Source organism: Neovison vison, chromosome 6, assembly GCF_020171115.1.
Source record: "Neovison vison isolate M4711 chromosome 6, ASM_NN_V1, whole genome shotgun sequence".
Classification (NCBI taxonomy): Eukaryota; Metazoa; Chordata; class Mammalia; order Carnivora; family Mustelidae; genus Neogale; species Neogale vison.
In genome coordinates, this window is record NC_058096.1 from 208758256 (window position 1) to 208775107 (window position 16852).

General features: G+C 51.3%; 1 protein-coding gene across 3 annotated transcripts in view; it reads right to left on the bottom strand.

Annotated features, from left to right (window-relative positions):
- Positions 1 to 16852, bottom strand: part of LARS2 (leucyl-tRNA synthetase 2, mitochondrial) — a 155515-nt gene that overhangs the window by 18148 nt on the left and 120515 nt on the right. For all 3 annotated transcript variants that reach the window (XM_044253744.1, XM_044253742.1, XM_044253743.1), the window contains 5 exons: positions 10237 to 10337; positions 8114 to 8296; positions 6846 to 7015; positions 4619 to 4696; positions 1271 to 1382 (listed from right to left, as the gene is read on the bottom strand). In XM_044253744.1, the coding sequence (XP_044109679.1) occupies positions 1271 to 1382; positions 4619 to 4696; positions 6846 to 7015; positions 8114 to 8296; positions 10237 to 10337 (644 nt within the window). The remainder of the gene's footprint in view (positions 1 to 1270; positions 1383 to 4618; positions 4697 to 6845; positions 7016 to 8113; positions 8297 to 10236; positions 10338 to 16852) is intronic.

A 16852-nucleotide genomic window follows, 5' to 3' on the forward strand; every position in this document is an offset into this window, starting at 1 on the left:
CAAAAATAGGAAACGGGAAGACACCATAAACCTCACACCATCTGAAAAAGTAGTTCCACGTTAAAGCTAACAAAAATAGAGAGATGACAAAAAAGGAAAAGAAAGAATTAACTATTGAAGACAGCTTAGGGTAAAGAACCTTCAAATTATTTCTTAAAAGGAGAGGATGTAGGTATTTCTAGTGATGGCCTTTTAGAATGACCAGTGGGCCCTGAAAATGCTCTCAGGAGGCTGCCCTCTGAGAGGAAAAGTGTGTGAAGTCTTGCCTTAGGCTTTCCTCTGAGAGCGAGGTCCTACCAGTAGAGGGATACAGTCCCCCGCTGGCCAGTGCATCAGAATCACCCAGGATCTGGTTCAAAACTCTCCAGCCTGGGTGGCTCCGTCGGTTAAGTGTCTGCCTATGGCTCAGGTCACAATCCTGGGGTCCTGGGATCAAACCCCAGAGCCCCATGTCAGGCTCCCTGCTCAGCAAGGAGTCTGCTTCTCCTTCTCCCTCGGCCTGCGGCTCCCCCTGCTTGTGTTCTCTCTCTGCCAAACAAATAAATAAAATCTTAAAAAAAGCCCCAAACACTCTCCAGTCACTCCCCAGGCTCCAGAACGGGGACTTCCCAGGGGGTGGGTGGGGTGGAAGCTTCTACATTTAGGCCCCGTGAGTGAGCCTCAGGCAGTGGGACTCACTCTAATGCCCAGTTTAGGAATGACAGTCTGCTGGAGAGACTGAATCCCAGTTTAAGTTAAGTTTTAGGTCTGGGGGCGCCTGGGTGGCTCAGTGGGTTAAGCCTCTGCCTTTGGCTCAGGCATGGTCTCAGGGTCCTGGGATCGAGCTCCACATTGGGCTCTCTGCTCAGTGGGATGCCTGCTTCCCTTTCTCCCTCTGCCTGCCTCCCTGCCTACTTGTGATCTCTCTTTCAATCTCTGTCAAAAAAAAAAAAAAAAAAAAAAAAGTTTTAGGTCTGCAAAGTTGACTCCAGGCGCCCCTTTCCCTATCTGTAAAGTGGGACGAAACCTACGTTTCTACCTTAGAAAGAGAACACGGGGTCTTGGCCTATGGAGAGCTGGGGGTGGGGGGAGGCCCCACGTTGTGCCAAAGTGGGAATGGGTCTTCCCCTTCGGCAGGGGTGACCCCGCAGAAGCACCACCATTCCGACTACAAGACAGAGGGGTCCCCGGTACAGAGGCCCGATGCCGGAGCCCACGCCTGAGGCCATCTGAGCCCCGCGTCTTGCTCAACGGGAGGGCTGGACACCCCCACGAGGACGTCCCCACCTACCAGCCCAGAGCTCCGAGGCGATGTGGGGGGCCATCGGGGCAGCCATCACCACCAGGGCACAGAGCGCGTCCTCAAACTCGCGGCTGTGGAGAACCACTCTCGGAGAAGCTTGCTGAGGAACAGAAAGAACAGTGGGAGAGCGCTGAGACCGGGTGAGGAAGGCCATTCGTGTCTCTGAAGCCCAGAGACGCAAGCAGGTAGGCAGAAGCCCTTCTTCCCATCCACGTTTGCTCTGGACACAGAATTCGCCCTGTTTCATCAGAGTATTGAGACAGTATTAAAAATAGTGCTCTGGGGCACCTGGGTGGCTCAGTGGGTTAAAGCCTCTGCCTTCGGCTCGGGTCATGCTCTTAAGGTCCTGGGATCGAGCCCCACATCGGGCTCTCTGCTTGGCAGGGAGCCTGCTTCCTCCTCTCTCTGCCTGCCTCTCTGCCTACTTGTGATCTCTGTCTGTCAAATAAATAAATAAAATCTTTAAAAAAAAAAAAAAATAGTGCTCTTCGCTGAGCACGTCCTGTGCCCTCGGTCCAAGGCTGACTCCGTAGTTCCCACCAGAACCTTGGAGGGCGATGTTCTTACCCACCTGACGTAACCTGCTTCCCCCCAACACCTGGGGTGTGTGGCTGACCAAGTGTTGTTGCCCTCATGAGAATCCAGCCGTCTTACATCAGAAACTTTTTTCCCTTTTTTTTTAAACAAGATTTTATTTATTTATTTGACAGAGAGATAGCAGAGAGGGAACACAAGCAGGGGGGTAGTGGGAGAGGGAGAGGGAGAAGCAGGCTTCCCACAGAGCAAGGAGCCCGATGTGGGGCTCGATCCCAGAACCCTGCGGTCATGACCTGAGCCATCCAGGCGCCCCAATGAATCAGAAACTCCTGCCCACTCTGTGAGGTTTCCCATGCGCTGCAGGACCAGTGAGGCCTGCAAAGAGACTCGATCACAGGCTTTACGATGTGAAACGCCCAGGGCAGGGGTCCTCCTGCCCCTTCAGGGGTCTCGGGGGTCCTATAACACAGCTGTGTCAGTTATTGTGAACACCCAGTTTCTTCCTGCGGTGTAGCTAGTCCCAGAACACAGCCACACCCACTGAATTTATGGGGTACCTACTAGATGCTAGACTTTAGGGATAAAATGTCCAGAAGGGTTTCGTTTCTGCCTTCAAGGAGGTTATAGCCAATGGGGGAGCAAAGTGACAGATGAATTGAGGGTGTCACTGATTCCACAGGCTGTGGGCGGGGAGGGAGGGTGGTCACAGGGTGTGAGCTGGCGAGTGTAGACCAAGGACAGCCTGGAAGGAAGTGGGCTGTGGGAAGGACAATGGCACTGAGCTTCCCAGAGGCTGGCCAGGGGGGCGGTGTGGGGGGGTGTATCATGATAAAAATAAGGCGATGGTAGCAACTCAACCTGTGTTTTTAACACCCACGTTAAGGTATTTTGCTAGGTAAAAAGAGGCCAAAAATATTATACTTTTTTTTTTTTTTTTTTAGAGCATGCCTATATGATCTTTGCAAAACTGCCCAAGAAATCAGAATATAACTCCGTGGGAATGGATACAGAGAGCATCTACCAGAAGGCTTGCAGACAGAACTTGCTGCTGGAGAGAAATTTCATTGTTCTGTAATATTTTTCAGTTTTTTTCTGATTAAAAAAACACACACAGGGGACCCGTGAGGGGCTCAGTTGGTGAAGCGCCTGCCTTCGGCTCAGATCATCATCCCGGGGTTCTGGGATTGAGCCCCCGCATTGGGCTCCCAGCTTAGTGGGGAGTCTGCTTCTCCCTCTCTCTCTGCCTGCTGCTCCCCCTGCCTGTGCTCTCTCTCTCTCTGACAAATGAATAAATAAAATCTTGAAGAAGAAAAAAAAAAAGACCCATACACACTCAGCAATCTGGGAAATACAAAATCACTCACAATTATACCACCCAGAAAAAAACCTGATGTATTTTATCCTGGTCTCCAAAAATATGTGAATAGACACATCTGTCCCCATACCCTTTGCTCAACTGGAATTTTTAACCTATGAGCATTTCTGTATTGTGTATTTAGTTGATGTTGAATCAGGAACGGTTTCTAATACTAAGGATTCCTGGAAGACACGATGTGAATGGTGGTGGCACATTTCCTCCCTATTGATATGACAGACATTATCTCACGATGTCCGCATTGAGGACAGCTGGGGTCCTACCTCTCTGTGACTATAAGTCACCTGCCACAGGCTGGCCCTCGGTCAAAGGATGTAAACCATCAAGCCAAAGTTCTCAAAGCCAAAGTTCTTCCTGGCAAGGTTACAACAAACAAGGCAACTGCTGGGATGGGACACTGTCTCACTGTCTTTGTCATAGCACAGGCTTTAGGTTAAAAAGGTGAAAAAAAAAAAAAAGCCTTGTGTTTTTAATTTGCGTTTCATGATCATTAGTAAGGCAAGTATTTTTTTTTCTGCCAGGTTTACAGATTATTTCTATCCCATTTTCTGTGGGTGATTCTCTTTTCACATCCTTTGACCATTTTTAAGTCAGGTAGTTTGATATTCACATGTAAAGCGCTCTTTATATATTAAGGATGTTAAGCCTCATGTCGGACATAGTTGTTATAAAATGTTTTCCCTAGGTTTTACCTGCTTCGTAACATGGCATGTTTTAATATACTAAAAATGGCAGGTTTTATGTAGTCAAACCTGTAAATTTCTTCCACTGTTCTTAAAGTCTGGGAGGAGCTTCATGATAAAAAGCAACTGTTAATAGTTTTCATGTCCTTTTTTTGGTTGGTTGTTGTCCAAACAGCTAACCACTTCCCCAAACTCCTATTTGTTCACAAATTCTTCCCCTGGTAAGAAAAAGTCTAGTCACACGTAGCAAGAAGAGCAGTCTATGCTAAAAAGGCTGACTTTTGTTTTTAGTGAGGACAAATCTGATCGGTCTTGGTTAAAGGAGCGTAACACGTTAGGGGGTGTTGGATCCATCAGGAGAGCAGGCAGAGGAAGCAGGAAGGAAAGAGGAGAGCTGGAACAGAAGGGGGCTTGAGTCTGGTTCTGATTTGTCACTAATCTACCAGACATGTCATCCAAGCTCCCTGGGTGTCACTGTCCTCATCTGCAAAATATGGGAGTGTGGGAAGGGACCGAGGGGTGGGCTTTCCACTGGACTATCTTTAAGAACCTTCCAGCTATAAAGCTAGGTTGTGACTGGGGCGGGGGGGATGCTTCTTTAACATAACAGAGCACACCAAGGAGGCGACACCATGGTCCTGTTCTGTCCACGACCCAGGACCCTGCGGGCCACCTCCCAATGCGGCTGGAAGCTACCCTGTCCTCTGCTTACCAGCAAATGAGGCCAGGAGGGCCACTTACCAGAAGGGCACTGGTGAGTCCCATCAGCTGAGAAATTACAGAATTCAGTGAGAAGTCCTCTGTGAAATGGGCAGTCACCTAGGAGTAAAAGTTGAATAATTTACTTTCTTCAAAATCCCTTTAAGCTTTCCACAAAGACCAATGCAATACAACAACAAAGCAAGTGCATTATTCAAACAATGCGAATTAAATGAATGCGAAGATATTTACAAAGGCATTCATTATCTTGAATAATCATGATACCGTTTCATCGGCACAAAGATTTTTAAAATCAGGGTCAACGGTGTTTCCAGGGTTCGACACTTCCTGCTCCCTGACACTGGGGACAGTGTCGGTTCTCCCAGGGGGGGACTTCTAATGCTACCAACTACCCAGACAGGAAGCAGGACCCGCAGACGACAACAGTCACCGGGAGATGGGGTATGGGATGTCCCTTCTCTCCGGCTCCGTGACTTTCATTCACAACAGAGGTTATTTGTGTACGGGATAAGGTGAGTTTTGCATGTTCAGATACGGAATCACAGTAAGAACACTGACAGGACTTGTCAGCTCCTTCCTGTTTATGTGCTCCTCGATTTCGACCACGGCCAAGAATACAGAAGAACAAGACATCTACAGAGGCCAAGAGTTTCCGACTTGTCGAAATACCCCTTGTCTATGACCTGACAGAAGAGAAGAATGTACCAAATCCAGAGAGGAAGAATGTGGCACGGAAACAATCACTCGGGCATCACTCACATCACAAAGCTCAACTGCGTGCACTCTGTGTCTTCACACTAGAGCAGAGGGGTCGGGAATATTCCCTGAGCAAGTGTCACTGAATGAGACCATGCTGGACTCAGGGCCTCATGAAAACCCTGTTCCTGCAATGTCATCAGTTACGAGTCCAGAAGGGTGACCTTGGCTGACTTTATGAGTTCAAACCAGCAATTCTAAAAAAGTAAAAATAGAATTAAAAATTTGGCCCAAGGAATATTTGGGGTGTCCAGGCTTTATCCAGTAAAACATATCTTTGGATCTCCTCCATGTCTTCTTTCAAAGACATATGACATTTTTTTCACAAAGTGCTGAAAAAAGCAAATGTCATGGTATGGTATCAGACTTCTAGAGAAATTTATAGGGATCTGTTATCAACGAAGACTCTTTTACAATGAATCAGGGGTACCTGGCTGGCTCACGCCTCTTGGGGCACGAGTTTGAACCCCACATTGGGTATGGAGATGACTCAAAATTGAAATATTTTTTTAAAAAATATTTTATTTATTTATTTGACAGACAGAGATCACAAGTAGGTGGAGAGGCAGGCAGAGAGAGAGAGAGAGAGAGAGGAGGAAAACAGGCTCTCTGCAGAGCAGAGATCCTGATGTGGGGCTTAATCCCAGGACCCTGGGATCATGACCTGAGCTGAAGGCAGAGGCTTTAACCTACTGAGCCACCCGGGCGCCCCAAAATTAAAATCTTTAAAAAATAAAAAAAGAAAACAGGGGCACCTGGGTGGCTCAGTGGGTTAAAGCCACTGCCTTTGGCTCAGGTCATGATCCCAGGGTCCTGGGATCGAGCCCCGCGTCGGGCTCTCTGCTCAGCGGGGAGCCTGCTTCCTCCTTCTCTCTCTCTCTGCCTGCCTCTCTGCCTACTTGTAATCTCTGCCTGTCAAATTAAAAAAAAAAAAAAAACAACTTTAAAAAATAAAAAAACAATTTAGACAGCAAAATATTGTCTGTGAAGGTAACACAAACACATCATCTACTGGCAAAAGTTAACCCACAGTGACTCACACAGATGCTGTGTGACAACGTCACTGGGTGGGGAAATCCTCACCATGCCGGGCATCCGGGAACTCTCCAGGCTCTGGGCCTCATCTCTGTCCCCATCGGGACAGAGCGGTCTCTTTATGCCCCCTTCAACCCTGCACTTCTGTTTCTGTAGGGGGTCCTGTATTTGGTTCTCTGCCCCCGTGTGTTAAGTGTGGCACTGTGGGAAGGGGGCGGCCTCCTGGGATCTGGCGTGCACACGTGGTGGACACCGTCAGAGGAAGCCCTTGCCTGAGAGCGTGTCTCTCCGTGACAGCACACGGACTGCTGCTTCAGCTTGGTGAGCGACTCGCCACGGTGAGAGCAACCCTTCCAGACCAGGGGGGCCGCTGGAGTGAGGAAAGAGGCAGGCCCGTCCACCGGGACCAAGCGAGCTCAGTCACAGAACTAACCAGCAGCCCCAGAAAGCTCCTGACCTCAGAGATGACCGAGTTCTTGTACTCCCAGAGCCTCCTGCTCTCGGCTCTCTCCTTGTCACTCAGCAGCTGGGGCTGGGGAGCCGTTCCAGGAGCCCTGGCCTCGATGAAGCGGGTCACCAAGGCCCACAGACGCTGTTGCCACCTCAGCACCCCGGGGAGGGCGTCGGCTGAGTTTCATGTCAGGAAACGAGACAGAGAAAGAAAGACCCGTGAGTGACTGATCTGGTTCTCCCCATGCCCAGAGAGGCACATGTGTGTTGAAGACACGCTTCCTTGTGTCCTGACGGGAGCTACGGGGGTCGCCCCGGCTTCCAGCGTCCGGGAGCTCAGAGCAGCATGGACCCCGTCACACCCCAGAGCCCTCGGTCACACGGTTACTCGGAGTGCCGGCCGCCCACCACCCCGGCCCACGAGGTGACCTCAGAAGCTTGGGCCAGGATGGGCCTCAAGTGCCCACAGCTGTCTTGAGTAAGACAGCCGGCTGCTGCCAAGGTGTCCCCAGAGACGCCTAGGCCCGCACGTGTGCCCTTGGTCTGTCCCCAGTGATTCCAACACAGCCGGTTCTGGGACCAGCCCCTGCGACACACTTGTCACAGGCAAGGGCATCTGGCTGCTCCTGCACACAGCCACCCGTGAGGTAGCCTGCAGGAAGGAAGACCGAGGGACCGCTGGACCGTGTATGCCAGGACGCCTGGGGATTTTACCTCCCGCCTTTTCAGGTCTAACCAGCTCTGCAGGGACAGCTCTCCTGTGATGGGGTTCTGGGGGCTGATTGTGGGCGAGGGAAGGGGTCCCGGGTACCATCAGGAGCAGGTCCTGGGCAACGACCCTGCTCTAGAACATTTCAGGATGGATCAAGAGGGGACTAGCCTCCGTCGGCCACAGAGGGGCGCGGGGTGGCATGGAAGCCAGTCTGGATCCCAGGGAATGTCCTCGGGAGGGTCCCTGTAGACCCGGCAGCACACCACAGACTCGCCAAAGGCGGCTTCCTGGAGTCCCCCAGATGCTGCTTCCACAGGCCTGGGGTGAGGACTGGAAACCCACAGTGGCCACCAGCTTCCCCCACCCAGGGAGGCTCCCTCCATCTGGGAACCCCGGGCTACGAAGGGCACAGGACGTGGGAAACACCATGCTACCCGCTTCCTGGAACGGATTCCTAGACCCCAGGCTAGGGTCTTCAACCCAGATAGTTCCTTCCCCAGACTGCTCCGGCGCCGGAGGCAGACCGCAACGGAGGCGGCGGCGGCGGAGGGCAAGGGCCTTACTCTTCACGTCCCACAGGATGTCCTTCTCAGGAGGGGCGGCGAAGAGGACGTAGAGCCGGATGGTGTCGAGGCCGTACTGCTCGACGACGTCCTCGGGGTCCACCCCGTTGTGCCTGGACTTGCTCATCTTCTCCCAAGTCACCTCCAGCGTCTCCCTCGTTTCTGCGTGAACAGGAACCGCACCTGCGCTCCAAAATAACGCACAGGGACAGAAGGTGTGGCTCTCCGGGTCTCAGAGCAGCAAAGCCCCCCGAGGGGTCACTCCGGTCTCCAGGACACGGTCTCGTGTGACCAGGCCCCATGGAAGGCGGGGTGCCCCTGGGGGGCCAGCCCACCACGCACGGCCTGTTCTTTGGATGTGGCTCCTCCCCACCCCCAACCCACCGGTCCCGAGGGTGCTGGCGGAGAAGGTCTTCCACGGCTAGGCTGGGATGTGGGGACCTTGTGGCCAAGCCCCAGTGGCCGGGACAAGAACGGACATCTGGCAAAGCCAAGGTCTTTCTTGGGGCCTGGAACTAAGAGACAGAAACTCTTGTTTCAGTGTTGCCAGGCACTGGAACCGCAGTCAAGTCATAAGGAGATGGGGCCAGACATGGCATCGTGGCTCCCCGAGGCCACCTTGTAACCTGAAGCTGCAGGAGAGCAGAAGCCCAGCCTGGTGGGGGAAGGAGATCCGGGCAGAAGAACAGAGGGGAGGAAGAGGGACCGGAGGCTATCGAAGGAGGGAGGAGAAAGTCCTAAGACTGGCATCAGTGTGTCTCCCGGTGGCCGCGGGTGTGCTGTGAGCCAGCTGGAGCGCTGGCAGCTGGCTTGGGGTGGGATCCCAAATCCTGTGCTCAACCTGCCTTTGGGTGCATTTCTGTTCCTTCCAGCCACAAAGTCCCAGACTCCAACGGCAGCCAAGCTCCCAAGGGACTGATGTGTATACCTAAGAGCTAATTCCATGCTTCAGCAGAAGCACACCCACGAGGAGATGGAACCTGCCCTTGCTGACCCAAGTATTCTCTCCCAGGGGAAAGTCTGCGCGGGAAGGGAAAAGACGTTCACAGTATTGTCTGGCTCCATGACACTGGAGCAAAGGGAGACTGAAGTTGCTCTATCCAGGCTGTGGCTCAGGGAACCACTGCTCCGTTTACCCTGCACACCTTGTCTGGGCTGTAGCTACTCTTTCCAACACTGTTGTGCAAATTAGGAAAAAGCCAACTATCTGGGCAGAGCGGTTGAGAAGTTAGAGAAAGGTGCCTTCTCTTGGCACTGAGGTGTATGGTCTAGCAAATGGCTGGAGGTCAGGCCACGCTCGCCCCCTTGGCTGGGTACCTTTGTGCAGTCCACACGCTGCCCAGCTGTACATGGCAATCCCGTGTTCACACAGAGCACTTTGCTAACAACTGAAATGCATAAGCCTTTGGATCTGGCTGCTTTCCCCTCTGGTCCGTGTTGCTGAAACACAGCCAATTTCTGCTTTTCCAGCTTTTTTTTTCTCCTTTGGACCATTCCAAACCCTGATATATTACTGCACTAAATAGGTAATTCCACTGATGGCTCCCATCTAAATCTTTTCTCTAGTGTTTGGCTTGGGAGGCTGCCTACCTTTAAGGGGTTGTTGGGTTCACAAGATGCCCTCCCTTAGGCACTGCATTTTCTAAACTAAATGACCAGAGTTCTGGGGGTTTCTTATAGGTGCCCCTAAATACGCCCACTCCCATTTTCTACTGATTTCCTCAGTGTGCTGAGCGTACATGACCCCATCATGGTGCCGCTTCAGGATCCGGTGGGAGGTACTACCCCTGAGGAAAGGGGCGGAGGAAGTCAGAGGAGTGCCAGACGGGGCTGCCCTAGGGTGTCGCAGGGGTTCAGTATTGGGGTGGCCCCGAGTTCTGATTTGCACCTCAAGAGCACCTAGGGAGAAGTGCTGGGAGTACCCCAGACTTAGAAGAGTGTCTCTCGTGCCTGTGGGCTCTGTTCCTGAGACACACTGTCAAACATGAGCTTGGACATGAGGGAATGCCCGGGTTGACTCTGAGTTACACACAAACGAAAACCCGGCCAAAAGCGAACGGACGCTGGATGGGGCCAGGGCCAAGGGACGGGCACCTGCATGGGACCCAATGGGCCCTTCTTACCTGTGAGATCTACTTCTTCTCTCTGTAGATACTGTCCCGATGGCAGGCGGAATGTCTGCCCCTTGATCAGGCCTTGGGCCAGCAGCTTATGGAAAGGCTCTCTGAGAAGAGATAATGGGAAACGAAATCGATGGGTGGGGATTTGAAGCATCCAGAAGACAGCAGTATAAACCTTCTTGGCTGATGGACAGAGAGAGCTGCCCTTTGTGAAAGCAGGGGGGCTGGCCACCGTCACCTGGAAACCCAACCAGGACCGTGGCTCCTTATTAAGAAGCAGTAAGAACGTGAAGTCAAACCAGCGGGTATCCACCGCTTTCCGCTTGGCGAAGTGGCGAGAGCAGGAGGCTTCAGGTTCAGAAGGTCTGGATTTGAATCTGCTTCCTACTCAGGGAATTTTAGGAGCCAAGGCAAGTCCCTTACCTGTTCTTAGCATCTGTTTGGTTATCTGCCAGGTAAAGGCAATAAAAATCTGTCCAACGGCTATCGGGAAGGTTCAAGTCAATGAATGCCTGAAAATACCTGTAAACTTTAAAGAACCCTACATATGTCAGCTCCGTGCTGAGTCTCGCGTCAGGAAGGGCTTGAGAGGGTGCAGGGAGGTTGAAGTCAGGATTCTGGGCCAGCAGGCTGCTGTTCCCCCCACCTTGTCCACACTGCCTGCTCACATTCTTTAAAAAAAGGTGTAAGTCGGGGCGCCTAGGTGGCTCAGCGGGTTAAGCCTCTGCCTTCAGCTCAAGTCATGATTTTGGGGTCCTGGGATGAAGTCCCACATCGGGCTCTCTGTTTAGGCTGGGAGCCTGCTTCCCTTCCTCTCTCTCTCTCTCTCTGTCTTTCTGCCTACTTGTGATCTCTCTGTCAAACAAATAAGTTAAAATCTTAAAAAAAAAAAAAGGTGTAAATCATATAAATTAATCGTACATAGACCTTGTCTGCTCAAATTCATTACCCTCCTCTTTTTAGGCCTATCTCCACCCGAGGAGATAGTTGTTTTTAATTGTACGGTGAATATACCTGGAAAAGTCTTGAGACTTCTTTGAATGCATTTTCCATACAGATGCGTATGTGTATAAATGGTTTTGTATAATTTTCTTGGACTTAAATAGATCATAATGTACCTACTACTTTGTGGTCTTTCATTCAACCACAGGACGGACTTCCCCCCGGAGGTCCATACAGACCCTCTGCTTCAAATCGCTCTCGAGCCGGCCTGCGGTACGGACGGATTATAATTTAGTCACAGTGCCCAGTCTTAGTCACTTTTACTGGAGGAATAGTGAAATATAAACATTTCCTCTGAAGGGGACAGGGAGAGGTTGACCCCTATGCCGAAAGGACTTTATTTCTGATTCCTGGAGTTTGGGATAGTGCTGGTTCACGTGCTTTCCAGCTGAAACCGTACATTCCGAAGAATCCACCTGATTCAGCTGGAAAGCACGTGAGCCAGTGCTATTCCAAACTCCAGGAATGACTTGGGGAGACACATGCTGATGCACGCGTGCGCGTTTCCTATAAGGACAGCAGGCAGGGACGTGCGGTAAGAGCTGCGTTCTCCACGAGCATCACCGGCAGCACGAGGGGCTTCAAGTTCACTTCCGCAAGGCGCTGGCTTGGTGAATCTGACAGGACCCTCGTTTCTCACTTGAGGCCGGCCGGGGTAAATGAACTGTGAGGCCGACTTGGGCCGGTTTGTACCCGTGTGGCCCTCATCAAATGGCCGTGTGGGACAGATGCAGTTTAGGGGAAACTTTCTGGCGGATTCAGGGGGTGGTGTGGAGCAAAGAGAGTGACCGGGAAAGAGAGGAGGGTCGGCTAGAAAGAAGGGACTCCTAGCCTTCGTATTTTAAAATCTTACGAGTGCGTGTGTGTGTGTTTGGTGGCTGATGGTGACGTATTTTCCCAGGTGGAAAACACCAAATATAGGTTACATTCAAGGAGAAATGTAACACATTTCAAATTATTCAATGTTAATCTTCAATGTCACAGGGGCCACCTGCCATGCCACCGTGTTAATTTGGAAGAAATTCCACATGTGCATGTGTACATAAGTCCTTGTTCAGGCTCTAAAATCCACCCTGAGAATAAACTCTCTTGCGTCGTAAAACTGCCTTCCTCCCACCTCCCCCAGTGACATTCCACCAGCAAAGCCACGTTTGGCAGACGGGCATCCTTTGGCACCACAGTTCATGTGCCTGCAATGTTCCTAGAAAATGTGAGTCTTTGACATAGAAAACCATGAAACGTTATCTGACAGTCGAGTATGCTTGGACCTTATGTTGCATTTGCATATGGCGACGCCTTGAATGGGGAACTGCAGTGTCCATGGCCGCCCCCCCAACCTGCACCCCCTCCATGAGGAACACATGTCCTCAGGCCACACAGGTTTATCCGAAGCAGGTTGGAGTTTTGATGCCCGAGGACCCAGGTCCTCATCTTCCAAAAGAAGCTCAGAGAACTGTACCTGCTCAGACCGAGCACGTGATTTTCTCCACCATCAGCCCCCGCTGGTCTTGCTGGTGTGTCTGGCCACTTAAACACACTTATGCCTCACAGAGGTCATGTGCACTATTGGTTGTTCCCAGCACGTGCCACGCTCCCCAGGAAACCTGGACTCCCCCTTCACCACTGTAACAGCTATTCCCTTCTTTGGGTGGCCACCTCTGTCCCCAACACACACCCCCACGCCTTCCCTTGTGTCCTGCAGCGTCTGGCACACATAGTCACGATGGGTGTGACCAGGCTGTGTCGTGATTACAACAGGAAGACCAGCAGGAAGACCAACAGGATTACAACAGGAAGACCTGCGCTGCGCCCATCACGGCAAGGACTGTTCTCTTACCCTTCCCCCTGTCCCCAGCACTTGGCGCTGCACACGACAGATGGAAGACAGGCTCAACAAAATGTCCAAAACACGGATGGATGGATGGATGAATGCATAAATACGCACAAACAGACACATATGCGTGGGTGGTGGGACAGAGGGAGGAGGACGCTGGCTAGCTGCTGTTGGTGGCCTCTTGAAGCTATTTTTCCCTTCCAACCAATGTAAGGTGGCGCTTGGATTTTAACCCAGTACATACACTAGAGTACGTACACGGCCACGGTTTTAAAACTAAATAGGAAAATCATATGGCTACTTTTTACTGGACAGACAAAGGACGAGACTGGACACGAATGTGTTCAAAAGCACCAAGCAGACTAAGCCGGTATTCTACAAGGAAGGGCTGTCCCCCAAACCCAGCGGCGCCTTTCCTAAGCATCACTGGGTTCAACAGGGTAACCTGCGTGTGCGCTCAGTCTTCCTCAAATAGTTCTACGGGCTGCGGCCCGACAGGAAAAAAAAAATACTAAAAACCAGATCACCACCTTCTCCCTGCTGTGCCCAATGTCAGTGGGGGTGAACTTTAGAGTTTACGAGATTTTTCCTTTCCTCTCTCACTCTAAATACACGGCTTGGGCCACTCTTAGGAGAAATAAAAAACCGGGATGGAAGGAAGAAGAAGATAAGCTGGACCTCAAGGATAAAGATGAGTCATCTGATGAAAATCCGTTAGCTTTCAACCCCCGAGATGGGGCAGAGGGGAAGAAACCGGGAATCCTGGTCTGGGTCCTGCTGTTTCTCAAGTGACTCGATGCTGCCACCTCCTGGGAACAGGCAGCATTGCACCTGCTGGCGTCTGCCTCTAACTCCAGTCCTTCTGGAAGCCTGTGGCTGCTGTCCTGGGGCCTGAAAGCTTACAATTCTTCTCCAAGCACTACGCCCCCCCCCTTTTTCTAAGTAAACTGTGAAATGAAGTGCATCACATGTAATGAAAAGTCTACAAATCCTACAGGTAAGACTTGATGAATTTTCTCTTTTTAAATAGAGATTTTTGTTTCTTTATTTAAGAAAGAGAACACAATCAAGGGGAGCAGCAGAGGGAGACGCAGCCTTTCTGCTGAGTGGGGAGCCTATGTGGGACTTGATCCCAGAACCCTGGGATCATGACCTGAGCTGAACGCAGACACTTAACCCACTGAGCCACCCAGGCACCCCTTGAATTTTTACAACATAAACACCTCCACTGAAGACCCGTGTGTGACCAGCCTCCCGCAGGCCCTACCTCCCCACCCTGGGCACCACCAGCCTGGCTGCTGACGAGTTCTGCCTGGTTCAAAACAACTTCTAACCCCTTCCCGGCGAGGAATCCCGGGGGCCTGTGCACATCGGAGGCCGCCCCCAGAACTGTTCCTTGCTGGTGTGTCCTGTGTGGTACCGGTACCTGCACTCGACAGATACTCAACTGTAAACTGTGCTGTGCATTCGGGTGAGTGGCCTCCCTGTCTTCCTCTTGCGAGCCCCTTCTCAGGGCCTGGCTCGTAGCGGATGCCCAACATTCGTTCACTGGTTTGACCTCAATCAACTTTGTGTCCACGAGGGAGGAAACAAGCCTGCAGCGGCAGAGGTGGGCACAACGTGCCAGGGGGACGAGAGATGAAGGAAGAAAGGCGGATGAAGGGCAGGCGCTGGGCGTCATGGTTTCTGGTTGGGGCCGTGACCTTTCTGCAAGGAGAGGCGCGCGGAGATTTCGGACTCCCTCCACGCAAGCTTGCAGGAAGCTTGCAGGAAGGAGCAAGGGCACGAGCGTGGGAGAGGGCTTCCGAGAGGGTTCACACCACCAGATTTCGTGGTGGGAGGGGTGCGTCCCAGCCCGAGTCCCGCTCATTCCCCAGTGGCCCTCCCCCCCACCCCGCCACTCTTGCAGCGCTCTAGGGAATGGTCCCGAGGCCTCTGGGAATCCGGTTCGCCTTCTCCAGGCTGAAGCCGGTCACATGCACCCACAAGTAGTTTAGCCCGGCACGAGGAGTCACATTTTTAAACCATTCCACAGGCACGTGAGCAACTACAGGGTACCTTAGAAGGCTTATGAATGAGTGGCCAGAGACACGCTCAGAAATAACCATCCACACCACGGGGAAGAGGCACTTGTGTGACACAGAGGTGCAAGGTGCAGGGGAAGGACGGTCCAGGGGGACATCAAGAGTCCTGCTGAACTTGGATCCCAGTCCCGCCGAAGCAGAGATCCCACCGCTGCCAAGCTAAGATTCACAACCAGTGTCACATACTCCCTGTGGAGGCCAAGAAAAACAAAGCTGTACCCACAGTACGAGTCTAGCCCTCACATAAGTGCAGCCATCTTGATGTTCCAGATTATCACAAAATATTTCTTGGGTTCTGACTTACTCAGGTTAGCACTTTAAACAGTCTCTCTCTCCTTTAATGATTGATTTAAACCCCTGGACTGGAAAAGGGTTTTTTTTTTTTTTTTTTTTTTTGTCAAATAGCAAAAACCATTATTTGAGCTTCATTTTCTTTTTGTAACACGAATCACGTTTTACTATTTTCTTCCTTGTCTCTTCACCTGACTTCAACTCCTCCGTGGTCATAACTTCCACAGATGATCCTTTCCATTTGGAAAGATCACCTGAGCAGTCTGACCTGGACTCAGCGGCCTCTGTCTTTCCTAACTCCCTTACACATTCCCCAACTGACTAGTGTTGACCCAAGTGGGTAGGGACAACTCTACGCCCCTATTCAGCAGGAAGAAGTTACAGAACAACCTTCAACAACCTTAAAGATTTAAGGGTCAACATTGTTCAGGGGGAAATGTGGAGGCTGAGAAAATTAAGGCCATCCCACCGCAGGTTTAGCTGATGTGGGAAACAGAGGCAGAAGAAAATCATTAAAATTCTTTACTCACTGACAAGCTCTTGAAACAGACAGAGTGGCTCTCCCCTGGGGACTTAACTGCCCTCACCTTGAGGTTTTGCAAAGGACAATCCTAGCCCGACTGACCCCCTACTCCAACAGGTCCGACCAGGATCCTGTAAGTCTACCTTAACAATTCTTTCAGGAAACTTTATCTCTAAACCTCCAAGATAGTGTTGAGAATCATTCCCAAGTATGTGGCCCACTGATATACATCTAAAGGGTCTCATGAGAAGATTTTTATTATTGGTAATAAATAACCTTTCTCCCAACAATAGCTAGCCCCTCAAGGTCCTGAAGACCTTGCTTCCAAAAATCCTTGGAGACTTACATCATCCATAATCCCCTTTGTCCTCACCCACCTCCGAGTCCACCCCTACTCTGCCTTTAAAAACTCTGACTGTAGGGGCGCTTGGGTGGCTCAGTGGGTTAAAGCCTCTGCCTTCAGCTCAGGTCATGATCCCAGGGTCCTGGGATGGAGCCCCGCATCAGGCTCTCTGCTCAGCAGGGAGCCTGCTTCTCCTCTCTCTCTGCCTGCTTCTCTGTGATCTCTATCAAAAAAAAAAAAAAAAAAAAAATCTTAAAAAAGCAACAACAACAACACACAACTCTGACTGTAATCTGGTTCGGGGTCCAAGTCCCTACTCTGCTGCGTTGGGTATACTCGGGCCCAAGCTTAAGCTTGTCAACCCTCATGTGATTGCAACCCTCATGTGATTGCATCGGTGCTTGGCTCCTTGGTGGTCTCTCAGATGTGAAAACTCGGGCATAGTATCTCTATGTGTCCATTCATCCACAAGTCGAATGGCCCCTGGAACAAACTTGTAAAAGCAATTCATCACAGGAACCACAGTAGCGGAGGGTTCTAGA